The sequence below is a fragment of the Eptesicus fuscus genome, chromosome 2 (genome assembly GCF_027574615.1).
Source record: "Eptesicus fuscus isolate TK198812 chromosome 2, DD_ASM_mEF_20220401, whole genome shotgun sequence".
Taxonomy (NCBI): domain Eukaryota; kingdom Metazoa; phylum Chordata; class Mammalia; order Chiroptera; family Vespertilionidae; genus Eptesicus; species Eptesicus fuscus.
This window is the reverse complement of record NC_072474.1, coordinates 109,878,956-109,904,947: the sequence shown is the minus strand read 5'-3', so window position 1 is coordinate 109,904,947 and position 25,992 is coordinate 109,878,956. Positions and strand designations below refer to the sequence as shown.

Sequence of the window (25,992 nt, the reverse complement as noted above, 5' to 3'; positions counted from 1 at the left end):
TTAGATCTAGACTCAAAAGTTACCTCCAAAGATAGACCTCCCCTAACCATCTCATCTAAGACAGGTTGTCTTCCATCACTTCTACCCCCTCCTCCTTCTTTACTTTTCCTCTTTGATGCTTGTGCATTTGTGAGTTTACCATTAGTTTCCCCACTGGTAGCCCCATGGGGGCAGAGCATTCATCTCTTGTAGATCACTGTATCCTGAGCTCCTACAAGAGTCTGATAGTCTGTGCTTAATAAATTATGTGTTAATTGAGTGAGTAAATGAATAAATGCATGTATACTCCATGGGGAAAAGTTAGTATGGTGCCTGGATATAGAAAGTGAGAGATAAGTGTCGAGTTGATGATGTTGATGATGATAATCAAACGGACTCTGAGGCTGTCAACTCTGGACTGGCCACTGACAATGCTCAGGGTAGGTCCTGGTAAAATGACATTCTTCCACTCCACTGACCATTCCTCCTTGCCACCAATCCTAAAGAAGCTCTAAAGAACAGTGTTTTTACCAACTTCGACTCCTCACTTTTTGTTCTTTGTGGAATTGTGACAAGGCATTAGGGATAGTTTATTCTCTATTCCCAGCTATTGCAGTAAAAAAACTTTTAAGATTCTTCATACTAACATGTAAATGATTAACAGCAGTGTCATCCCTGAGCCCCACTATATTCCAGCCATGTAGCCTCTCCCATCCTCTATGATTTTCTCCTATCTTTGCTTTTATACATGCTGTTATCATCCTATAGTGCCTCCATTCTGCCCTGTTTCCTACCTAAAGATACTCCCTCCAAATTCCAGCTCCAGTATCATCCCCTTTGTGAAGCTCAAGCTGAGTTCTTCCAGCAGTTTCTTCCTCTTCTCTCTGCTTTTTTCCTTTTCATCCTTTCCATTGGAACCTTTATCACAGGGCACTGTTCTTATGCAGACCTCTCTCCCTCAGGCTAGAAATGAGCTACTCAAGATCAGGGGTCCTGCATATGGTGGCTGGCAATGTGCAGCTCTGACTTTTCCAGTCGAGGGTGTTTATCCAGCACGTGGACTTGGCTTGGAGACCCCTTAGGTTCTAATCCTACCTACTATCTGTGAGACCCTGACAGGTGTCTCACCTCATGCCCAAGGTGTCCCACTTGAAATCAGTACAGTGAGCATCAAATACCACAGAGCAAGGCATGAACGTGTAAAGATAGGAGTTTGGAGTGGGTCATCTTATGGGATGACTTGGGATGAATGGGGAACAGGAAATTGTTCCTTAGATATTTTTTTTGCATTGACACATGGAGGCCTGCTTATGAGTTTATTGGAACTAGACGCAGAGACACAAACAATGGTTGAACATTTTTGAAAAATGCACAGAGCTTTATTGATTTTGTTAATGAAGCAGAACTGCATTGCACTAAAATCATCCCCTCTGGCTCATTCAGCTCCAAGAGTGGTTGTTACTGCTCAGATGCACACAGCTTTGTGGGCCATGGAAACATTGCAGTCAACAACCTCTGAAAATCACACCTAAGGAAATGAATATAAAGCAAATTCCAAAACTCAAAAACAAAAAATTACAAATTCTGTTTAAATAATTCCCTGCGCGCTCATAGAAATGTTCGTTTTACTGGGAACTTGGAGAGCTTTACAGCATCCTGAAGGCTTGGACATGTACCTAATGGAGGTCTGTTCTCTTTTGACCTCCTTAGCATGATTCACTCTGCACCATGGTGAAGAAGAATTTGCAGAAAGAGCTCCAGGACTCCCCACAGTATTCCAGGGCTGCCTTATTCTTGTTCATCATGTCTGGGTCCTCCAGACACTCGGGATTGATGGAGGACTCTGCTGGGCCAGCGAGGGTGTTCTCTTTGACCTTGTTAGGCTCCATGAGGGAGGCCTCATTGGTCATGCTCTGCTCCCTGGGAGAGGGCTCCATTGTCTCCTGGCTGGGTTTCTTTCCAATTAGAGTAGAGCTCACCAACTTGAGATTGGATTCTGGGAACTTCTTTCTGCACACCCTGGTCTTCAGGATGCTCTTGGAGTCCCCACAGATGACTTTCTGAGTGCGCAGGCTCCGGCCAATTTGTTTCCAATAGACACCCTTTTTGGTTGACTCTAGGCATGAGGTTGGATTGCCCGTAAAGGAACAGGAAAACTTGTTATCCTGTCGGGTGCAATCGACCTTCAGGACAATGCCCTCCTCTTTCTCAGTCACCACCCATCTGCAGTCGGCCTGGTCTTGGGTGACAAACTTGCCTTTGGCCAGGTGCGTGGGTGGCTGGCTTTTCTGCTCATTCGAGGGCTTGCCCAGCATCTGTGTTTTATCCGTGGTGGCTTTGCTGCCACCTCTATTCTTTACTTCCTTTTTGCCCTCCACCGAGAACACCTGAGCGGCCAGAAGGAGGAAGGACAGCAAGGTGAGGCTGTGGATCCTCATGTCTTTAGTTTGGTGGAAACCTGTTTGACAAAAGCAGGTGAGTCAATGCTGGGCAGCCCCCCCGCCTCCCACCCTGGCACATGCCTGCCTGCCTAGGAGTAAGTTCAAGAATCCTTCTGATTCTGGAATTACAAGAGAAGCAGTCTGTCTATTCACATTTCTGCTTGACTGGAGTCTTGAATGTGAAAATTTCCTACCCTTCATTCCATCCTTCCCCACTCTCTGAGCCCCATTCATTCACTCATTTATGCCTTCATTTGCTCTTTCACTCATGCTTTTATTCACTCATTCAACAGGAATTTATGGAGGACCTGTTGTATGCCACATACTAGACTAGATGTTGAATATACCAAGGTAAATAAGAAAATTTCACATCTTAAAAACTTAGAGGCAACTCTTTGGGGATTCTCAATAGTATTGACCAGAAGTCTGTCTAAATTGTGTCCCCGCTTGATCTTGGACAAATCACCCTCCCTCTCTGGGTCTCAGTTATTTTATCTGGAAATCAATGTGTTGCATGAGATATCTGCCCACTCCTCCAGCTCTGATGTGCTGGGTTTCTATATCACAGTTCTACATGGGCTCAGATGACCATACTATGAGAAAGGACATGGGAAGTGACATGCAAAGTGATGTTTGACCCAAGGTTAAACATGCATGAGATTTGCACACTCTGGGATGGGTGGGTTTGTGAGGAGGGGCAATTGGGATGAAATAAGAACCCAAGAAAATGCATAAAGAAGGGGAGATCATTCAACTTGACTGGGCAAAGTGAACCTAGGTAGATAGGAGTGAATTTCCACCAGAGCATTTAAACTGGGCATATAGAATGCCCTTAATCAATTCTTTAAAAAAATAATTGAATTAATAGGATGACCTTAAATGCTACGCCAACCTACATGGATTCTGTCAGGTAGACAACAAAACTACTCTGGAAAGGAGAAGAAAAATAGCATTTCTGTGCACTTGACCAGTGCCTGACTACCTTGTTGATCCACACAAGAGTGCTCCCTGGCAGGTAATAAATCTCTCCAGTTAACAGATGTGACAGCTAAGGCTCAGAACAACAAATAAATTGTTTAAGATCCCATGAAGGGCAAGTGACAAAGCTGGGACAGGCAGCCAGAACTTATATCTCTGGTCCTTTATACCACCCTCCTCACCTTCACCTTACTCTGCCTTTCAAAAATATTGGCAAGAAATAAAAGAGCAATCATGAACAGCTCAGGGTTTGGTTTGGCTTAATTCACGATGACAAGATGATTCATATTATCAGTGCTCCATTTTAAAAGAAAATACTGAATTTTATTTAAACAAACAAACAAACAAACAAACAAACAAAAAGGCTGGCCTAGGAAATGGCCCTGATCTCATTTCCAGACTAGGCATTTTGACCTGCTATTAGGATTGAGAAAGGGGAAGACAGTCATAGGCATGTGGGGTCCCAAAGAAAGGTGGGGTGTGAGGTTAGGTATACCAGACAAAGACCCCCTCATTCCTCACAGCATTGAGACCCCTGCTGGGATCCAGACCCCAGAAACATGAAGTCCTTGGGGAAGCTGGAAGTGGGGCAGGCAATCATACTCTTAAAGATCCAGGTTCTTACCTTTGTCTGAGTATGCAGGTGCAGTGCAATCCCGGGTGCCAGAGCAAGCTTGCAGGCTTACAGCTGTCTCGTCTGCAGTGCAAGGCAGGGGAGGCCCTTTTTATAGGAGCCCAGGCAGACAGGGCATACACCTGTGCAGCTCTCTTTACACTCCTCCCAGCCACACCCCCTTGGAGGGAGCCAGCGCCTGCAGGGAAAGTGGTTGGTGTAAAGTGGGTGGAGGGTTACGCACAGGGCATTAGACTGCGCACTCCAAGCCCTTCCTCTTTCCCCAGCAGCCAGTTTGGGAGGACAGCTCAGCCTCGCAAAGACCCTCTTTGATGGGACTCTTTGATGCAGCAATATCTCTGGGGAAAGTTATAAACAACAAAAATAATCATAGCTGCCAAGCACTGTGCTAGGTCCATTTTACCGAAATATCTCCATTCGTTCTCATCACATCCATTCTATGATATGGGAAGCTGTGATTCACCCCATTTTACTGATGGAAAACTGAAGCATGGCGATATTCAGGGTTTGTCCAAGGTCACACAGCCAGGAGGATGAGGAGCCCAAAGTTAAATCTGGGACTCCCTGCATCCATTGTCTGATCTTTTCCTACCTGCCATTCTCAGAAAATGTTGGGTTTATGAGTGGATGATCTAGAGAACACATCTCAGTGTCTGAGTCCCTGTTTTCACTGAGGCACCTGAAGTGACTGTTGGGCAGAGGAATGCAGGGGCTCCGAATGGCTGGTAGGGAGCAAGTTCCTGATCTTGGGATTTCTGCTGAAAATATTCAACTTCGGGTCATGCATGGGAACCTCATTCTGGTCAACCTTTGATAGGCAGCCTCGTACCGGAATGACAGAACTTTCACTTAACCCCTGTCACAGCTGTCACATAACCTTTCCTAACCTCTGTGTGTGCATCTACAGATTGAGGACAATCACAGTACCTCCCTTAGGTTTTCCTACTAAATTATTTATGGGCATAATGTAAAGGAGGACGATTTGGTTCATAATGGGGACTCCATCTGTATTCTTTAAAAACACATATTTTGTTTTGATGTTAAACATGGAGGAGACTCACTTCCCAAAAGAAGATGTGGACCTCATTATATTTTGCCACCTCCCTTTTCATATCTGGGCACAAGAAGTTGTACTTCTCTTCTTAACTCAGCCATATGAAGAACAATAGTACACAAATGGTAATAAATGGCAACCGACCTGCCTTTGGGACTGAGACACTAAAGAGCAGGGGGGACTGCGGCAATCCGGGTAGGTCCTGGTGGTAAGATCAGCACTTAGCTCCAGTTGGCTGAGAACATGTGGTCTTGGGGTTGGTATTTTCAGAAGTCATATTTTTTTTTGTATATACATTTTTTGAAACAAATGGAGAGTTCTTGAACTTTTAAGAAATGCCCCAACATCCAGATGTGAGTATATGAAATTGAGCTGCCATCTAATTGAAATTTTCTATAAGTGCTGGCCTGGCCCATAATAGAGGCATCAAAAGTCCTAATTGTGGTTGGATTCCACTCAAGCTGTGGATGTCGACTGGTTTACTCAGAGGTTCAAAGGGCCTTTTCATAAATGCCATCAGAGGTGGCCATTTCCCCAAGTTCTAAGCCTCTTATAAAATCAGCTCATGGAGAGATCCATCCCCATTGTTCCGACCACCATCTTATAGAACACACCCTCCCCAAATAGGCACTCACAGTGTGGTGTTTTAGGAAATCATTTGGACATAGACAAGATAAAGCAGCTTTGTTCCACAGCGAGATATAGATCAAGGTGTCCTCTGAAATAATGAGGAATTCATCTTGATCCTCAGGACGCAGCCAGCTTTTTTTTCTGGAGGAAGATTGTAAGTCAGAACACAAAGCGTATTTAAAGGAAACACTTGAACTCCAGGATCTTTTCTGAGAATGCTTCTCTAAGCTTTGGCAGGGAACATGGGACTTCCCCCTCTGGCTTCCCATGGCTTCTTGTGATCCCATCCCAACTTCTGCCTTTATCTTTCTACTTCAAGCAAGAGGGGCACAGTATTAGGCCAAGCTATGTAGACCTTTCCCTGTTGGCTCAGCCTGTCATTCCAAACTCATTTACACACAACAACAACAACAACAACAACAACAACAACAACAATCTGGCCATACTAGGATACTCATCCACCACTTTCTGAATACTCAGTTCACTTGCCCACTTCCTGCCTTTGCTCCTTCTGTTCCCCATACTTGGAATGCTCTTCCAGTCTTACTTTGCTAGGCTCACATTGGCTCATCCTTCAGGATCCAGCTCAAATAGTGACTTCATATACAGATATTCTTTCTGTTGGTGTCATTGGTCCCTGATCTTGCCCATGCCTCCACCTTTTCATGGATGTTCATGGAGAGAAATAGACTGTCACTCCCAGTAAGTGCTTACAGCACACTGACATTGTGCTAATGTGTTTTCCCCATACTATTTCACATCTGGGTACACTGAGAAAATTCTATACTTTTACTACAGGACACTGGGGAAACTGGAGAGGGTTGGAGCCCCAGCATGACTGTTCACAGCAGGTTCCCACAACGTCCCTATACCCCCATGATCCAGGGCATCACTGACTCATGGAGAATGGATTACATAAAGGTGCCTCACTTTTTTCACAAGAATCCTTGAAGGAAAGTCCAGCCTGGATCCTTGTGGTACAGATGTGGAGCTGAGGCTCAGGTCACCCAAGAACATGCCTGACACACAATTCAAGAAGAATTAAATTAAGGCCTTCTAATATTTGTATTAAAAAGAAAGTAAGGGTCATTCTTGGATAAATTATAAACTCTTCTTTCTTCTTCCCTCTCTCTCCTTTCTCATCCTCTCATTCATTTTATATATATATATTAGTTTTACAAAATATTTGCAAGATAGTTCCGCTGTGTCCACATCTCACCCAGGATTTCCTGGGGATAACCTCTCACATTATAATATAATATTTATAAAACTACTAGAGGCCCGGTGCACGAAATTTGTGCACGAGGGGGGGGTTTCCCTCAGCCCATCCTACACCCTCTCCAATCTGGGACCCCTCGAGGGATGTCCAACTGCCTGTTTAGGCATCGCTTTCTCAACTGCTCGCCCGCCTGCCTTCCTGATTGCCCCTAACCGCTTCCACCTGCCAGCCTAATCACCCCCTAACCACTACCCTGCCAGCCTGATTGATGCCTAACTGCTCCCCTGCCAGCCTATTGGCCCCTAACTGCCCTCCCCTTCAGGCCTGGTCACCCCTAACTGCCCTCCCCTTCAGGCCTGGTCACCCCTAACTGCCCTCCCCTTCAGGCCTGGTCACCTCCAACTGCCCTCCCATGCTGGCCATCTTGTGTCCTCATGGGGTCAGGATCTTTGACCACATGGGGGCAGCCATCTTGTGTGTTAGAGTGATGGTCAATCTGCATATTACTCTTTTATTAGATAGGATAGAGCCCTGGTGCATGGGTGAGGGCCAGCTGGTTTTCCCTGAAGGGTGTCCTGGATCAGGGTGGGGGTTCCCTTGGGGCGGGGGGCAGCTTGGGCGAGGGGCCTGTGGTGGTTTGCAGGCTGGCCACGCCCCCTGGTGACCCAAGCAGAGGCCCTGGTATCTGGGATTTATTTACCTTCTACAATTGAAACTTTGTAGCCTGGAGTGGAGCCAAGCCTTCTGCTCACTCCATGGATGCAGCCATTTCTGTTGGGACTTATGTATCTAATATAATTGAAACTTTGTAGCCTTAAGTGGAGGCCTGGGTTGGCCAGGGCTGCAGAAGCTTAGCTTCCTCCATTGCCGGGGGCAACCCTTGCCTCCTGCTATTTCCAGCTCAGTGGCTGCCACCATTTCTGTTTGGATTTGTTTACCTTCTATAATTGAAACTTTGTATCCTTGAGTGGAGGCATAGACCTGCAAGGGCAGGCGTGAAGCTTGTCTTCCTCTGTTGCTGGGGAAACCCAAGCCTCCCTCCTGCTCTCTGTGGCTGAAGCCATCTTGGTTGGACTTATTTGCATATTTGCTCCTGATTGGCTGGTGGGCATGGCTTATGGGTGTAGCGAAGGTATGGTCAATTTGCACATTACTCTTTTATTAGGTAGGATTGCAGCAATGTTGATAAGTATTACTGAAGTCCATATTTTATTTAGACTTCCTTGCTTTTTATCTAATGTTCTTTTAAAAAATGTTTTTAGACTTTATTTTTAAGAATGGTTCTTGGTTTCCAGCACAATTGAGCAGAAAGTACAGGAAGTATACTCGCCCCCATACCCTGTTGCTCATTGACACTGCTTTCTGCATCATCCACCAGAGTGGTACAGTTGTAGCAGGGGGTGAGCCTTCCTGACATAGCACAATTATATAAAGTCCATGCTTCTTCTAACAGTTCACTCTTGGTGTTGTTCAATCTGTGGATTTTCACAAATGTACAAGACATATACTCATCATCATCATATCATAGAGAGTATTTTCACTGTCCTAAAATCATATGTGCTCCACCTATGCATGCCCCCCTCTTCCTAACCCTTGGTAATCACTGACCTTTTTCCTGTCTCCATAGCTGTGCCTCTTCCAGAACGACATATGGTTGGAATCATACAAGATAAGTTTATTTATCATCTTCAGGTTTTTCATACCTTTTTTAAAAAGGAAATCATTTTGAAACAGGTCAGACAAGATTTAAAGCTATCTGCTCCTTTTGGATAAAATTCTGAAGCACACAGATGGCTGTGCCCCTCTAGACACACACACACACACACACACACACACACACACACACACATACACACACACATGCACTTACATACATACACTCTTGTACTCTTGTGCAGGTACATCACACTTGTGCACGCACACCACCTATTTGAAGCAGAAGAAAATATTGAAGAGTGTCCCTTTGGAATTTTCAGTCTCTAACTTACGTACTTTATCAAAAGTGCTGGTTGCTACCCTAGAAAGCTGGAAAAGTAGAGACAATCTGTCCTTTCTCTGTCAATGTTGTGAGCCACCACGCATGTCAATTTGTGACTTGCAACTTCACCTCATATGAAGAGGTGAAGATGAGTAGATGAAAGGCACCAGAAACAAGCTCTACAAAGGCCTGGGAGGGAATCCAGGGAGAATGGCACCAGGCCCAGAGAGGAAAGGACTAGCACATGCTGTGGGCTGTTTAGGGAAGAAAGGGAGGCAGGAGACTACCAGAGGAACTGGGGTGGCCTCTAACCAGACTCATTCATTCTGCATGCACTCTCTCATTCTGCTGTCATTCATTCATTATTCTATTCATTTAAAAAGCACTCATGAAGCAATGAGCGTGTCCCAGGGTCTTTCTGTAATGGACTAGAATGCAGTCAAGGAGACATGATCCTTGCCCTCAAAGAGAAGGCAGACAACAGGGAGAGAGACAAGGATGTCAACCATGACAATATAGAGGTAATGACTATGTGGGAGGAAAGGCTACGGTGCTTAAGGTGGGGTCATCTAACTGAGCCAGATGCATCTCGCAGGCATTTCTTTTCTTTTCTTTTTTTTTTAGTATTCCATTGTTATTTTATTTTATTTTCAATTTTTTTATTAAGGTAATATATGCGTACATATCTTACCATTGCCACCCACCACCCCACTCCCATATATGCCCTCACCCCCCAGAGTTTTGCATCCGTTGGTTATGCTTATATGCATCGCAGGCATTTCTTAAATCCTTCCTGCAGGGAGTGGGATGGTTGTTGAAAAAGTCAGTAATTGCCCCAGTGCCCAAATTGGCCCAACGTTGAAATAATCTTTAGGTCTTTGAGTGTGAGAGGAAGAAATTTATTAGGAATGATGTTATAGTTCAATGCAATCTATTTAAATGTATAAATTCAATTAATTTGACAATTATTGACTGAGTGCCTACATGAGTTCAGACAGGATATGTGTCATTGACTAGGTCTTACAGCCTCTAAAGTAGTGGAATTGTATTAGCTGGGTGATGCCAGTTGCTATAACAATAAAGCCCCAACTTAGGGGTTGAATATACTGGAAAGTTGTTTCTACTTCACCTAAAGCCCCAAATGGGTGTTTCCATAGTGGAATATCACCAACAAAATTCAGTTGTTGACTCTATAACCCCAGTCTCGCCAGACTTTGTGACTGTAGCTAAATTGTTTACACATTTTGGCAGTTTTCTGTCCTGGGCATGACTAATAGTTTTTTCTCAATCTCTTTGGCACAAAGTATCAAAGATCAGTTTGCCTCGAAGATCACCTGGACCTGCAAACACTGTCCTGAATTCTCCCATTTGCCACCAGTGGATGGCAAAGTAGTGGCACGAGCCTTCTTTCCAGGTGGTGACTACACTGATGATATCTGCTAATAGACTCCGGAGAGCAGGGGACAGCAGCTTAGGAGCAGATTCTGACTCATATAAAAGCAGGGGTTTTGAGTCCTGAGCAGATCTGGGGTCAGCCACCCAAGTCAATTCTTGAGGGTACTAAGGACTGAGGCTCAAATATTGATTCCTGAGACAGTAAAGGAAAAGTCACATGACCAAAAAGGGAAGCCCTGACTGAGTTGGACTATTTGGGGACAGGAGACAATATGTGCCTCATCTAGGTGTTTTGAGCCCTGTATATAAACTGACCACAATTTGTAACAAACTACCTGGGTAGCAGGTGTGACAGATTTTGGTCACAGCAAAGTAGCACTTGAGACTGAGCTCTGCCATATTTTTGGGTGTCAGGATCAATTACAGCCACATGATGTCACACCATTCCCTGCAAAGGGCTAATAAACATGTCATTCAACAGACATTTCATATTCCCTCTCATTTTCAGCTGGTGACATAAGCAAGAGGTGGAGAGGACTTTGAAAGCGTGACTGGGATAGATAGTGTTGCTGGCCTGATTGTTATAGACCGTGTGGGCAGAGTTGGGGACTATCTATATAGCCAGACATGTGAGCATTATGGCAGCTGTGAGCATTACGGCAGCTGATTCTCAGAGGGGCTGCAACAGTGGCTGCCCACTTCTGTGTATGCACCTCTGTGATGGGAAGCAGCAATCAGTGATGTGAACACACATCTTTCATAGGTGAGCGACAGGGTCCTCACCACCCATCCTGGCACTCAAAGTCTGTGTGCAAGATACTCTGGGAACACATGGACTGGGGTCGGGGACGGGTAGGAGCTGCAGAGCTAAGGGTTGAAATTGAGCAAAGTTAACCATTTACCATGCAAGCCTTCCCCTGGAATTGTCAAGCCTTTGCTAGATACCAGAGTTCCAAAAATAGTTACCTCAGACAGATTCTGCCAGTGCCATTCTTGTCCAAGTGGCAGACAGAGATGCTTTCTACTCTACCTCTTCCCTTTCCTTTTCTTTTGGAACCAAATGGAGACCCCCCTTCTGGACATCACACATATAAGCTGACTAGCCTTTGCTTGAAGCCCTACTGACCAGGAGTTCACCGCCTCACAAAGAAACTTGACCTGCTATTTATTGGAAGCCTATCATGGGTGAGTGACATGGGCTCCACTTTGAGCCTATCAGTGCCAGGCACCATTCTGATCATCACACCCATCCAATGAGGTGGGGGCAATCCCTGCCCCATTTACAAGAGGGGATGAGGCTAAGGGAGCTCATGTTGCTTCTCAAGGGAGAGCCACATTGAACTGAGGTCCAGTTTTCCTCTAACACTTGGTGGGGAACCAAAGGAAATCAAGATAGGAGCTTTGTGCACAAGTGTTTGCGATCTAGCTGGGAGATAGCAATGCAATAAATGCTCATTTAGAAGAACAGATACGTGGTGAAAATCACTGATTGGACCTAGGGCAGTGGTTCTCAACCTTTCTAATGCCGCGACCCTTTAACACAGTTCCTCATGTTGTGGCGACCCCCAACTAGAACATTATTTTCGTTGCTACTTCATAACTGTAATTTTGCTACTGTTATGAATCGTAATGTAAATATCTGTGTTTTCTGATGGTCTTAGGCGACCCTGCTAGTGGTTCTCAACCTGTGGGTCGCCTAAGACCATATTTAAAAAAATACACATTCCTGGGCCTTACCCTCAGTGTGTCTGGGTTGGAGTCCAAGAATTAGTATTTCTAGAGCTCCCCACATGGTCCAGATGCTTTGTGTCCTCAGGCCACACTTTGAACAGTGCTGATTCACATTGAATTTCATCATCAGAAAACACTGGACACCCATATGGTGGTTTTAGATTGAAACGTTAGGAAATGGTCTGTGCCAAACCCACCCTAGCCTCTACTGTCCATGTACTAGGAACCCAGAGCCATGAGATGGGGGACTTGGATTCTCTTCCTGCCTGGACACTTAAGGGTTGTGTGATGTTGGACCACTCGCCTCTGTCAGCTTTAGGCACTTGTTTATCAATAGGAATACAACTGCTGACCTCATAGGGATGTGGTGAAGATTATATGAGGGGGCAGGTGAAAGGCATGAGGTCTTTCATAAGAAGCAAATGTGAAGGCAGAAGCAGAAATCGGATTGCTAAGTCCACAAACCAAGGAACGCCATGGACTGCCCTAGATCATCAGACTCTCGGAGACAGGCATGGATTCCCTCGGGCCCTCTAGGGGAAACCAACTCTGATCACATGTTGATCTCAGACTTCAGATCTCCACAATCAAGAGAGAATGCGTTCCTGTTGCTTTAAGCCACTCAGTTTGTGTACTTTGTTATAACCACCCTAAAAAAATAATAGTGCCTTAAATAACTATTTTTTTTCAAGAAGATATTTTTCAATAAGAAGATTGGAGTCATATTTTGGAAACCATTCTTTTATTGTTCAAATCATATCTGCTATTTGCTGAACTTCCTTCAACTACAAATCTAACTTCCTGTGCAATGAAATGTGACAAAATTCCTGTCTGGTTTCAAAGACTAAACTGAAAATGAATGAATGTGTTACACATTGAAACTCTTAGGGAAGGCTCAGATGGTGAGAGCCCCACTTCGAAAGGTGGAAAGCAGGGGCACACTTTGCCCCCTGGGCCCATGAGGGCATGCTCCAGACGCTACCACCGAATCTGTAAACTCCTAAAGGGGCGGCTTCTCTTCCAATACTTGGAGACGCTGCAGACCGAGAACTGTGCAGTTGACCTGTTCACCGGCTTTGCTCAGAGAGGCTCAGAGGCTGACTTGTGCATACTGTAACACAAACAAACATCCCCCAAACACCGCATTATCTCTAAGACTAAGTAGTGACATCATGGATTACAGAGACAATATGTAAACAGTCATGTGACCACTTGTTAAATCTACAAAGGCAAAGGTGCTCCCTTTAAGAACCAAATAGCAAAGCAACCGTTTTATGTATTAATGCATTTAACATACAATTTTCATTAATTCAGCAAGTATTTCTTCAGCATCCATATGCCAGTCCTCATTTTTAAGAGCCATCAGCATTTATTTTTATCTGGACATATCTATTGTTGTTATGTAATTTTAAGACATTATTAATTTAGCTTAAAAAGTCCACGACATAATAATAAAGACACTCTCCCACTCCCCCTCCGCCCCCAGTCCCATTCTATGAACATGGTTTAAAAAAGAAAAGGCTTACTTTTTCATGGGCATATTTTCAGCACTACAAAATACAAAAAAAATATACAATTATTTCTTTTAAATTACTATCATAGCTCAACAGCTGCACCTCCCGCCCCACATTTTTAGTCTAATACGATGTTGACAGAGCCAGTTCAGGAGAAATTCAGGTTGAGAAGGAGATGAGTGATGTGAAAATAAAGTGTACAAGGTCGCGGAACTCAGAGTGAAGGGCAGACCACAGGGTCCAAATGCAAACTAGTGAAAACAGCTACAAAGTCAAGTGCCAAGTCCCCGAGACGGAACTGCAAACAAGAAATCAGAAGGCTGGTTAAGGAAGCTGAGGAGAGTAAGCAAGCAGGAGAAAATAGTTAAATCAAGCCTGAGAAAGTTGGTACAAAGAAAATAGCTGAACAGAGATGACCCAGTAATTTTAAAAAAAGAAAAGAAAAGAAAAAGAAACAAGTTTCATCTCATCAGAGCTTGTCTTTAGCAAGCTCTGTATGGGCAGCAGCAGAGGCAGTGACCCCCGGCCTCTGCAAGTCGCCTGCTCCTACTTACTCTTCGTAGATATCCTCCGAGTCCATCCTCCGATAGAACTTGGCCAGCTTCACAGCAATAATTATAGCCGGAAGTAGCAGTATGGTAGCTTTTCCTATGCCAAACCAAAACAAATTCTAGGGAAAAGAAGAAAACCGGGAGGATTACATGCATGAAGATGGGAAATGGGAAACAACAGTTACTTGGCAAAAAAGAATTCTATTTTGCAGTTTTTAGAAAAGAGCTCTAATTTCATTCATTGAAACCACTGGTGAACTTGATAGGAGCCAGCCACTGGGTAACACGCTACAAATTATTGTAAGTGAGGGAGCCAGGTTGGCTTCTAGGACATGCAAAATAGCTGTGAGCCAGCCCCCTGTGCTGCCACGGATGCGACATGGACAGCCACTGGCAGGGGCTCCAGGCCCCTCGGTGAGTTGTTCTGATGTTACAGTGACTAGAACCTCCGGGCTTTGTCCTGCCTCTGAACCGTGGACAGCAGCATCCTCACCCTATGACATCACTGTGTGAAGAAGACAAGCAAATGCATAGTGTGTACTAGGTTCTCAACAAACAGTCCATATTTATCTTTTTTAACTTTTATTGATTCTAGAGAGGAAGAGGAAGGGAGAGAGAGGAAGAGGGGGAGAGAGAGAGAAACATTGATTTGTTGTTCCACCTATCCACCTACATTTTTTCATTTTTAAAAAATCTTTACCCAAAGATATTTTTCCATTGATTTTTAGAGTGAAAGAGACATGGAAAGACAGAGAGAAATATTGATGTGAGAAAAAAACATTAATGGGTTGCCTCCTGTACACCCCTCAACCTGGCCTGGGCTGGGGAGGAGCCTGCAACTGAGGTACGTGCCTTTGACTGGTACATCCCCTTTGGTTCATAGGTTGATCCTCTGTCCACTGAGCCAAACTGGCTAGGACTATCCACGTACATATTGGTTGGTTCTTGCATGTGCCCTGATCGAGGAATGAACCCACAACCTTGGTGTATCAGGACAATGCTCTAACTGAGCTACTCCATCAGGGTAACAAACGGCCCATGTTTAATTGAGCCAATCTTTAAGGTAGCTCGTAGGCTGGATTCAGTCCTGTTTTATCTAAAAAGCAATGTTAAAGTATTTTGTAAAATAGTTGCCAATATTCCCAAGTCAGATTTCATAGAGAAATCTAGATTTATGTCTTTTCTTGAAAAGTCTGAAGTCAGGTCTCATAACCTCAAGCCCTTCCTCCTGCACAGCAGCATCGGCTGGGGCTGAGCGCTGATTCTTCCTTCCAGAGGGTGTCAGCCACAGTCTGCCATTCAACATTGTTTAAACTTGCTCAGCAATCAGAGCCAAATGAGCTGCCCCACCAGATGATGCTGTGTGTGCCCAGCCAGGGTCTTACACGTGTCCTGCTTTGTAAATCTACAACCTGCCAGGTCCCAGGAGAGGTTCAAATGTTCGTCCTGTGCCTTAGGTTAATCCTGTAGGCAACTCTAGAGCAGTCCTCCCCAGTCCACTGTGAGGCAAAGGCAGCTTGGATTAAACAACAACCGCCAAAAGCCACCAATGACTATTCCTTTCCAACTATTCTGGACAAATAGTTTTCTTCACGAGGGTCTCCTACCTTCTATGAATACAATTCTAGTAAGGAACGGAGAATCGCAGCTAAGTCTTTGACTTTTCTAGTGAATTAGGTACCAGAGCACATTCATTTCCATTTTAGATTTTAGTTCTAAATGTAACACATCTGAGCAGAAAACTATTTTATGTTACAGTGTGTAGCACAATCTTGGGGGGAGGAGAATCAAAGGTAATGAGGTTGTCGCCTGTCCTTATTTTGAAAGAGGAAATTCTTACCATGGGTTTGGTAATGAACTTGCACAGAAAGACATCAACTGCAGAATCTAAAGCAGTGGCCACAGGTTTGCAGGCTGCGACTTCCTTCGTGACCTGAGGGGTAAAGAAACACAGGCAGACTCTGAGCCAGAGCCGTGGATTCATGAGAGCCAGGCATGCCGTGTTCCTCCTGCCTGTTTTCACAAGAACGATCTTTGTCCGCTGAGATTCAGAGCTGAGAGCTGGTTTCTATGGGTGAGTTCTAAGATGTATAAAAGTATGTGTTAGAAAGCAAGACCTTGATTCTCGGTTTCCAGTTTCCTCACTTGTCATTTGGAAGAACAGGACCCATCCCACCAGACCCCTGAGAGAATAAAAAAGTACACCTATCCAGAAAAGTGTCTCAGTCTGAATTCTTACCTTACCCCTTTGGGATCTGACAAAGGATGGGGGAAGAAAAATGGAAAGCTGGTTAAGTAATAAGTGCACATTTTAGAACCGGGGCCAGCAAACTTTTCCTATAAAGGGCCAGAGAGTAAATAATTTAGATTTGCAGGTGAGACTGCCCGACTCTGCTATGGCAAAGGCAACCACAGATGATATCCAGACATGGGTGTGGCTGTGTGCCAATAAAGTTTTATTTACAAAAACAGCAGTACCTGCTGACCCTGTTCTAGAAAACAGAAAACAATGTACTCATTAATGAGGTGAAAGTAAATAAGTTCGGTGAATCCCAGACAGTTGCTCCAATCCCATTGACTTAAAAGTGCTACATTCATTCATTCACTCAAAAAACTTTGGAGAGGGAACCCAAGATGGTGGCGTAGGTAAACACCTAAACAGTGGCTGTGCACAACAATTTCAATAACTACAACTAAAAGACAAAACCTCTATCACCCAGAGCCACGGGAGGGCTGGCTGAATGGAAGCCCCACAACTAGACGGAAAGAGAGAGGAGCGTTCAGGACACAAACGCTGAAAAGCTGAGGTACTCGGGCACACGCACCATACAGGCTGGTGGCGGATCCCAGCTGGCAGCGGGCGTTGCTTCCTTCAACCTGAAGGGGAAATGCGCGGGACCCAAACTCTTATGGGGAGAAGCATCCTCAATGCTTCTCTATCTCTGGACTGTCTGCCATCAGGTCGGAAAGTGAGGGTGGCTTGTTTGCAGAGCTGTGCGGAGAAATAATTGTTGGCTGCACTGGGGCATGAGACGCGGGGTCGCACTCGGAGACGCAGGAAGGCTGGCTCCCAGCCATTGCTGTTTGCCACGCCTTAGCCTAGTGACGCCCTGAGACCCCGCCCCAGACAACCTACAAACTCACCCAAGCTCCAAGCAGCGGCTTTTGCATATGAATGGATTGCCACTTAACCTAGCAACCAGTTCAGACAGCTCCAAAATCTCCAAATCCCAAGCAGGGAGGAGAGGACTGGAATTCTCTTGTAGCTCCTGCAGAGTGGCCTCAGACAGTAGCTGACCTGCACCTCATTGGAGATCCAGAAGCCAGTGAACCTAGAGGTCAGTGTGAGACACAGACTTCAACTCCTCACATCCATAAGTGACACATTCAGGAGGCGGACTCAGAGAGCACCAAAGCCCCACTGAAACAAGTCCTGCACCAGAAGTGTGTCTCCAGCGCAGCAGTTATAAACACAGCAGGTCCCCACAGCCAATTGGCCTGGAGGACAATTCCTCCCAGTGTACCAACAGCAATCAAGGCTTAACTACACCAAGACTTTGCACTCAGCTCATAAAGGGGTGCAGCAAGACCGTCTACCTCAGGTGATTGGGGAGGCTGAGCTACTGGCCCTATAGGTCACCTACAACACAAAGCTGCTCCATCAACACAGGGAAGCAGCCAAAATGCGGAGGCACAGAAACATGTCATGAATGAAAGAAATGGAGGAAAGTAAACTACGGGACGATATAGAGTTCAAAACCACATTTATAAGGTTACTCAAGAATCTTCTAAAAACTGTGGAGAAACTTGATGAGGACTTCAAGGACCTCAATGAGAATGTCAAAAAAATGGAAAAGGACCAGTCAGAAATTAAGCATACATTGTCTGAAATAAAGAATATACAGAAACTCAACTGTAGATCAACGTACCCCAAGAATCAAACCAAAGATCTGAAATATGAGGAAACAAAAAGCACCCAACCAGAGAAATCAAAAAATACGAGGAAAAAAAAAAACCACCCAACCAAAAAGTAAAAAAGATCCAAAAATATGAAGATAATGTAAGGAGCCTCTGGGACAACTTTAAGTGTACCAATATCTGAATTTTTGGGGTGCCAGAAGAAGAGAGAGAGCAGAATATTGAAAACCTATTAGAAGAAATAATGACAGAAAACTTTCCCCACCTGGTGAAAGAAATAGACTTACAGGTTCAGGAAGCGCACAGAACCCCAAACAAGAGGAATCCAAAGAGGACCACACCAAGACACATCATAATCAAAATGCCAAGGGCAAAAGACAAAGAGAGAATCTTGAAAGCAGCAAGAGAAAAATAGTTAGTTACCTACAAGGGAGTACCCATATGACTGTCAGCTGATTTCTCAACAGAAACTATGCAGGCCAGACGGGAGTGGCAAGAAATATTCAAAGTGATGAACAGCAAGAACCTACAACCAAGATTACTCTACCCAGCAAAGCTATCATTCAGAATTGAATGTCAGATAAAGAGCTTCACAGATAAGAAAAAGCTAAAGGAGTTCTTCACCACCAAACCAGGATTACATGAAATGCTGAAGGGTATTTTTTAAGAAGAAGAAGAAGAAGAAAAAGGTAAAGATAAAAATTATGAACAAAAAGACATCAAATACATACCTACCAACGAGTGAATCTAAAAAGCAAGTGAATAAAAAGTCTGAAGAACAGAATGGACTGGTGAATATAATGGAATCAGAGATATAGAAAGGGAGTGGAATGACAATTCTCAGGGGGAAGGGGGTCTGAAGGGTGTGAGAAGAGATTGGACAAAGGTCTTACACCTATGGATAAAGACAATGGCGGGGGGTGAGGGCATGGGTGGGGTGGGGAATCAGGTGGAGGGGAAGTATGGGGGGGGAAAGAGTAACACCTATAATAATCTGAACAATAAAGATTTATTTAAAAAAACAATAACTTTGGAGTATGGACAATAGAGTGTGTCTTATTTCTCTTCCATCATTGGTTGGCTCACCTATAGACCTTACAAGGCAACTCATGTTAATAACCTTATGTCTCTCCAAGTTCAAACGATGTTACACACTCTCTGTATAGGCTTCTGTTAGTTTTACAGAAAGCGGGGTAGGGGCTCAGATTCTGTATGTTTTTCTGCATCTTACTTTTCTCTCTAAGTCATATGGTGTGGCTCTGGTCATTTTGTACAAATGGCCACTTAATATTCCCACAGTGTGGCTTGTGTATAACACAGCCATTCCTGTCTAGACTCGCTTTGGTTCCAGAGTGTTTGCTTTGTATCCCAGGTATGAATGTGACCCAAATGTGGTCCCTTGGTCTAGTGGAGGACATGTGCAGTGGCGATGGTGGTGATAACAATGCATTTCCTCCACCACTACTCACTCGGATGCTGGCACTGAGAAGATCCTGAGGCCCTCATACCTGGGGCGTGGGAGGAGTTGTCAGCACACACATCAAGAAGCTGGCTCTTAAAGGACTAGGTGCATGACCCACCAGCTGAAGGACAGTGGGGACTAGAGGCAGGGATTGGCAAGGGGGATATGATATGCAGAAGGAATTGCATGGAGAAATGTGAAAGTTTGCCTGGCCAGCATGGCTTAGTTGTTGAGTATCAATCAACCTATCAAAGATAGGTCATGGTTCAATTCCCAGTCAAGGCTCAATCTCCAGTGGAGGGCATGCAGAAGGCAGTTGATCAATGATTCTCCCTCATCATTGATGTTTCTATCTCTCCCTCTCTCTTCTTCTCTGATATCAATCAAAATATATTTTACCAAAAGAAATGTGGAAGTTTCAGGGAATCAAGCAGCTGAGTGTGGCTGGAATATGGGGTGGGGCAGAAAAGAAGAAGATGGCCAGGCAGTTTGGGCTCACATAGTGAAGGGCCAGGGATAGGATTTGAGAAGCCCAGGGCTGCTCAGGGTTAGCCCAAATTTTCCTGAGTCACTAAACTTCTTCAAGCCCATTTGGCTGGCAGCACCCACCCAAGTTAGTCAGCTGCAAGCATCACCTTCCCCTCAATGGGATAATCCTCGAGGGGAGCCAACTCAGAACTCAAGATGACAAAAGGCATTTTCCAAGACACCATATTCCACAAAAGTTGGGTGCTGGGAGCAATGTGCTACCTTAAAACCCCTGGAAACTTTGCTCTTCAACTTTTCCGATATATTCATGGAGATACAACCATTATGGACTGAATTGCACTCCCCAAAAGCTCACATGTTGAACTCCCAACCCCAGTACCTCAAAACTGTATTTGGAGATATGGTCTTTGAAGAGACAAGTCAGTTCAAATGAGATCATTAGGGTGGACCTTAATCCAACATGATGGGTGCCCTTACAAAAGAAGAAGAAATATGGACAGACACTCACACAGGAAAGAACAAGTAAAGACACAAAAAGAAGACTGTTATCTACAATCCAAGAAGAGAGGCTAACCAAAACCTTGATCTTGGACTTCTGGTCTCCAGAATTGTGATACGATAAATATCTGCTGTTTAAACCACACCTGGCTGACTACCCAACAATGTCATAGACTCAGTGCTGCCCATGGTTGTGTACAAACCAAGCTCCAAATGGACTCCAAATGAACTTAGGGAGCTCATGGTTCACTTGGGGAGACACAGTCAAGTGTGGCAAGAATCCCTGTGAGGAAGGTGAGCCCAGGAAGCCGGGAGAATCAAGGAGGGGGATATTCTCCAACCTGGTGGGAGGCCTGAGGAGCCACCCAGTGTGGATGGCACTTGTACTGAGTCTCATGGAGCCCCCAGTTGTGGTCCCCGCATTCAAGGTCTTTTTCTTTATCTCCCACCAAATTATTTGAATTTGATTTTTTTTTTCCTTCTGATTTTAACCTAGAAAATGACTGTTCTAACACATGACCTCCTTATGTTCATAAAAGAGAAACTACTTACAGACATCTTGGCCCAGCTCAGATAATGTTCAAAATATGCAACGATTATATCTGCGTACTCCTCACTTTCCTGGAAAGAAATCAAAAGGGAGGAAAGCTGTTAGGATGAACTACTGAGCCAGGTAGTTGTGGTCACATATCTACTTATTGGCATACTGATTTTTTTTTTTTTTTTTACATTTTCTTTGGCCCCAGCCAGTGTGGCTCAGTGATTAGAGTGTCAGTCCTCGGCCAGTCAAGGGCATGTACCTGGGTTACAGGCTCGATCCCTGGTCCTGGTTGGTGTGTTTGCAGGAGGCAACAAATCGATGTGTCTCTCTCACATCAATGTTTCTCTCTCTGTGTGTCTCCCCATTCCTTCTACTCTCTCTAAAAAAATCAATGGAAAAATATCCTTGGGTGAGGATTAACACAAAAAAAAAAAAAAAGGAAGAAAAAAAAAAGAAAAACTATTTTTTAAAAAGTCTTACTCGAATAATAATAGCTGGAAGATTGTAGGTGATGAATTTCTGATTAGAATCCAAAGAGTCAACAATATTGGTCACTTTCACCTGGAAAACACAGCAACAACCGACATGGTATAAACTGATAAGAGGGTTTCATCAGACAGTTTGAGTATCGATGTAAGTGCTATTAATTCAATCCCACACCACCATAGCTTGTAAGGCAAGGGGACCATAGAACCAGCTCAACGCTCCGAGGGCAGGGGGAAGGACACAGCTATGTAGCAAGCATTTCCTTTGAGCCAGATACTGGGCTAGGCCCTTGATCTGAATCACATCACTGAATACTCACAAGGCTGAAAGGAAGGTATTGCTATGCCTCCTTCACAGGCAAGGGGGCTGACTCTACCCAGTCAACAAGCCGGGAAGCCTAAGACCTGGAATTTGAACTTTCACTCCAAAGTCCACATGCTTTCCACTGTCACACAAATAAGAACAAGATCACTGCCCACCCGCAGGGAAGCTTGTTGCAAATTAGGGTGCCCAGAGACCTCAGGGCACACAGCCTAGCCAGTGAGTCAAGGGATGATCTCTGCCCCCACTCTCCCCTCTTGAAGGGCAGTGCATAGCTGCATGTTGTCACCCTCAATTCTGAGGTGTGTTGGGGTGGCACAGGACCTGCACGAAGCCACCAGTCTGTCTCAGATTCCCTTGGCATGGGACATACACTTAGGAAATGGCAACCGTGACTGAAGGTACAGGGACGGTCCAGAGCAGAGCAAACCTTATAGTCTTCAGAGGAACTAAGTCAGACCTTGGTACATCAACCAAGAGGCAGGCTCAGTGATGCCCAGGGAGAAGCCCAAGAGCCATCTAAGGAGCTCATGGTTTACTGGAGCAGTGGGCCGGGCAGGTGAGACCCAGTCAAATATGGCAAGAATTCCTATGATGAAGGTGAATGTACAGAACTCTGAGGAAAGCCCAGGGAAGGACATGGAGTTTTCTGTGGTTGGGGTTGACCTTCAAAACCTTCAGGGCAGCCCATTGCATTCAATGAGAAATATTCCTGAGCTGCCCATTGACATTGTGGCTATAGCTGAATTCAACATAGCCCGGGAGCTCAGTTTCCGTTGTGGGAATGTTTCCAACTCAGAGAGCCCCTGTGGTAAACTGTATTAGCTGTAATGATGACTGACACCTTCCCAGGCACAGCTGCCTGGTGATGACGGCCTTGTTCGTGGGGCATGCCTTGGCCAATGGACGTAGAGGAAGTGGCTGTGTGCAGGTTCTAAGAAATGGCTTAAAGGGCAACCTGTGTTCCCATTCATCCTCTAAATTCCTGTTCTGCACTCGGAGGACATGAGGTGACGCAGACAGAAACTGCTCCTCCAGGCTGGTTTCTAGGGAGGGCAATATATGGAGAAGCCTACAGTCCACCCAACAGTGAAAGTCTGTGGTCAGAAGGCACTGAGACCTGGGGGCTGTTTGTTAGGCAGCATTATCTTGGTGAAAGTGACTGGTGCATCTTCTAAGTCTGCATCCTACACATCAAAGAGCAGCTTTCCCATGGGCCTAACCACGTGCCCAGATGAGATCTGTACTGATAGAAGTACTTACTGAAAAAATTATGGTAGGAAAACCCAGTTTGGCATTTAAAATGAGTGAACCGTTGAGACTTTTTAAAAATGTAAAGTACCTGCAAAACCAACATCTCTAAAAGTCTGTATGTGCTTTATAATAAGACCCGTGACTGAAAAAGAAAACACATCCTTACCTTCAATCCACTGGCTTTTTGTTGAAGCTTCTGAATGCTATCGTGTAGTTCTCTCTGGTAAATAAAGAGGCAACAGTTTCCAGCTTATGACACAAAGCAGCAAGATCACACACCTTGTGTCCTCTCCTCCCCACAACTTGGCCATCAAATCCAACTTTACTCTGAAATGGGTGTAAAAACACCAATCTCCAGTAATCGTGTACACCGCATACACCTCTACTGTTGGGAAACTGGAAAATCAGGATGCGTATTCTAGAGCCGCAAAGGGCAGCACATCGCATACAAGGCCATTACTTAAAGTAAAGCTGCCCAACAAGAGTGGCTTAATGTGTATGGTTTAAAGCAGGGACTGGCAAATGTTATCAGTTTCAGACCAGACAGTAAAGAGTTGAGGCTTTGCGGCCCATGCCCTCTCCCAACCACTCTACTCTGCTCTTGCAGCCAAGAGCAGCCATAGATCATCTGTGAATGAGTGAGCACAGCTGAGTCCCAGTAAAACTTTATTTGTAAAAGCAGGCAGCAGGCAGCGGGCCAGCTTTGTCCCACAGACTGTGGTTTCCAGGGCCAGAGTTAGCTAACCTCTGGTTTAAACTGTGGGTCATGAGTACAGAATAACTTGCCTATTTGTAGACAGGTTGTTCCAGCTCTGAAAAGACCATGGAGCCCTGAGTCTGCTTGAAAGAAGGCATTTAAGGGACATGCAAAACACAGCTTTTAATGTGAACAAATCTGGCCCAGCCAGTGTGGCTCAGTGGTTGAGCATCGACCTATGAACCAGGAGGTCATGGTTCGATTCCTGGTCAGGGCACATGCCTAGGTGCTGTGCTCAGTCCACAGTGTGGGGCATGCAGGAGGCAGCCAATCAATGATTCTCCTCATCATTGATGTTTCTATCTCTCACTCTCCCTCTCCCTTCCTCTTTGAAATCAATTATATATATCCTAATATATAAAAATCCTGGGTTGTAACATCCAGTAATGACCGAGGCATGACCAACCGGAAGTCAGTCCTGCAGTCAGTGCTGTATATATCCTACCTAATAGAAGAGTAATATGCAAATTGACCCTAACTTTGCTACACCACAAACCACGCCCACAAGCCACACCCACCAGCCAATCATGAGCAGATATGCAAATAAACCCAACCAAGATGGCTACTGCCACAGAGAGCAAGGTTTCCCAGGCAATGGAGGAAGCCAAGCTTTCCGCCTGCCCTTGCAGGCCTACGCCTCCACTCTAGCTACAAAGTTTCAATTATAGAAGGTAAACAAATCCAAACAGAAATGATGGCATCCACGGAGCTGGAGAGAGCAGGCCAGGGTTGCCCCCGGCAATGGAGGAAGCCAAGCTTTCCACCTGCCCTGGCTGGCCTAGGCCTCCACTCCAGACTACAAAGTTTCAATTATAGAAGGTGAATTAACCCCAACAGAAATGGCTGCCGGCCATGGAGCGAGCAGGAAGCTTGACTCTGCTCCAGGCTACAAAGTTTCAATTGTAGAAGGTAAATAAATTCCAGATACCAGGGCCTCTGCTTGGGTCGCCAGGGGGCGTGGCTGGCCTGCAAACCACCACAGGCCCCTTGCTCAGGCCGCCCCATGCCCCAAGGGAACCCCCATCCTGATCCGGGACACCCTTCAGGGCAAACCAGCTGGCCCCCACCCATGCACCAGGCCTCTATCCTATCTAATAAAAGAGTAATATGCAGATTGACCATCATTCCAATACACAATATGGCTGCCCCATGTGGTCAAAGATCATGCCCCCATGTGAACACAAGATGGCCACCACAAGATGGCCAGCAAGGGAGGGCAGTTGGAAGTGATCAACCCTGCAGGGGAGGGCAGTTAGGGGTGACCAGGCCGGCAGAGGAGGGAAGTTAGGGGCAAACCGGCTGGCAGGGGAGCAGTTAGGCATCAATCAGGCTAGCAGGGGAGTGGTTAGGGGGTGATCAGGCTGGCAGGCAGAAGCGGTTAAGGGCAATCAGGAAGGCAGGCAGGCGAGCAGTTGGGAGCCAGCAGTCCTGGATTGTGAGAGGGATCCCAGATTGGAGAAGGTAGAGGCTGGGCTGAGGGACACTCCCCCTCCGTGCACGAATTTCATGCACCAGGCCTCTAGTCCTAATACATAAAAATCCTGGGTTGTAATATCTGGTAATGATCGAGGCATGACCAACCAGAAGTTAGTCCTGCAGTCAGTGCTGCAAGCGTGGTGCCCCAAAACTGACTTCTGAGGGGGCTGTGAATCAGGGCCAGAGAGAGGCCTGAAGAAAGAAGCAGGGACTAGTTTGTTGCCTTTGTGGCAGCTTTTGATGAGGACTTGCCTCTCTCTTTCTCTCCCAGTCTGGTCAGCAGCCGTGCCTCCATTTCTCTCCAGGCCTCCACTGGGGCTGCTGATCAGCCCTGCCTTCTGATCAGGCCCTGTTGATAGGCCCAGAGATGATGACTGGCATAGAAACTGAACAATCAGAACCAAATCTAGGGGAAGTGTGAGGAACCAATGGCTGCCTAAGAGGCGGAGCTTTTGATGCTGACTGGCATGGAAACTGACCAATCAGAACCAAATTGGCTGGCAGAGGAGGGCTGTTGGAGGCAAGATCAGGCCTGCAGGCGAGGGCAGTTGGGGGCAACCAGACCAGCAGGGGAGGGAGGTTAGGGGCAATCAGGCAGGAGGCAGAGGCAGTTAGGGGCGATCAGGTAGACAGGCAGAGGGGTTAGGGGCAATCAGGCAGGCAGGCAGAGGCAGTTAGGGGCTATC

At 45.5% G+C, this 25,992-nt stretch overlaps 2 protein-coding genes across 2 annotated transcripts in view; both read right to left on the bottom strand.

Annotated features, from left to right (window-relative positions):
- Window positions 1–1,329: 1,329 nt before the first annotated feature.
- FGFBP1 (fibroblast growth factor binding protein 1) lies at window positions 1,330–4,108 on the bottom strand. The gene is made up of 2 exons (XM_054724090.1): window positions 4,024–4,108; window positions 1,330–2,437 (listed from the first exon to the last, which is right to left on the bottom strand). Exon 2 carries the CDS (start codon window positions 2,415–2,417, stop codon window positions 1,686–1,688), a length of 732 nt encoding a protein of 243 aa, XP_054580065.1. The 5' UTR covers window positions 2,418–2,437; window positions 4,024–4,108; the 3' UTR covers window positions 1,330–1,685.
- An 8,695-nt stretch (window positions 4,109–12,803) lies between these two features.
- PROM1 (prominin 1) overlaps window positions 12,804–25,992 on the bottom strand; it is an 84,747-nt gene continuing 71,558 nt past the window's right edge. The window contains exons 18-24 of the mRNA XM_028159602.2: window positions 23,240–23,293; window positions 21,493–21,573; window positions 21,024–21,092; window positions 15,945–16,037; window positions 14,108–14,223; window positions 13,566–13,589; window positions 12,804–13,150 (exon numbers count right to left, since the gene is read on the bottom strand). Coding sequence (XP_028015403.2) covers window positions 13,120–13,150; window positions 13,566–13,589; window positions 14,108–14,223; window positions 15,945–16,037; window positions 21,024–21,092; window positions 21,493–21,573; window positions 23,240–23,293 — 468 coding nt within the window. The 3' untranslated portion in view covers window positions 12,804–13,119. The remainder of the gene's footprint in view (window positions 13,151–13,565; window positions 13,590–14,107; window positions 14,224–15,944; window positions 16,038–21,023; window positions 21,093–21,492; window positions 21,574–23,239; window positions 23,294–25,992) is intronic.

Bases quoted from the DNA above. Each gene is read 5' to 3' on its own strand.
- FGFBP1 (XM_054724090.1), bottom strand. From the start codon at position 2,417: ATGAGGATCCACAGCCTCACCTTGCTGTCCTTCCTCCTTCTGGCCGCT.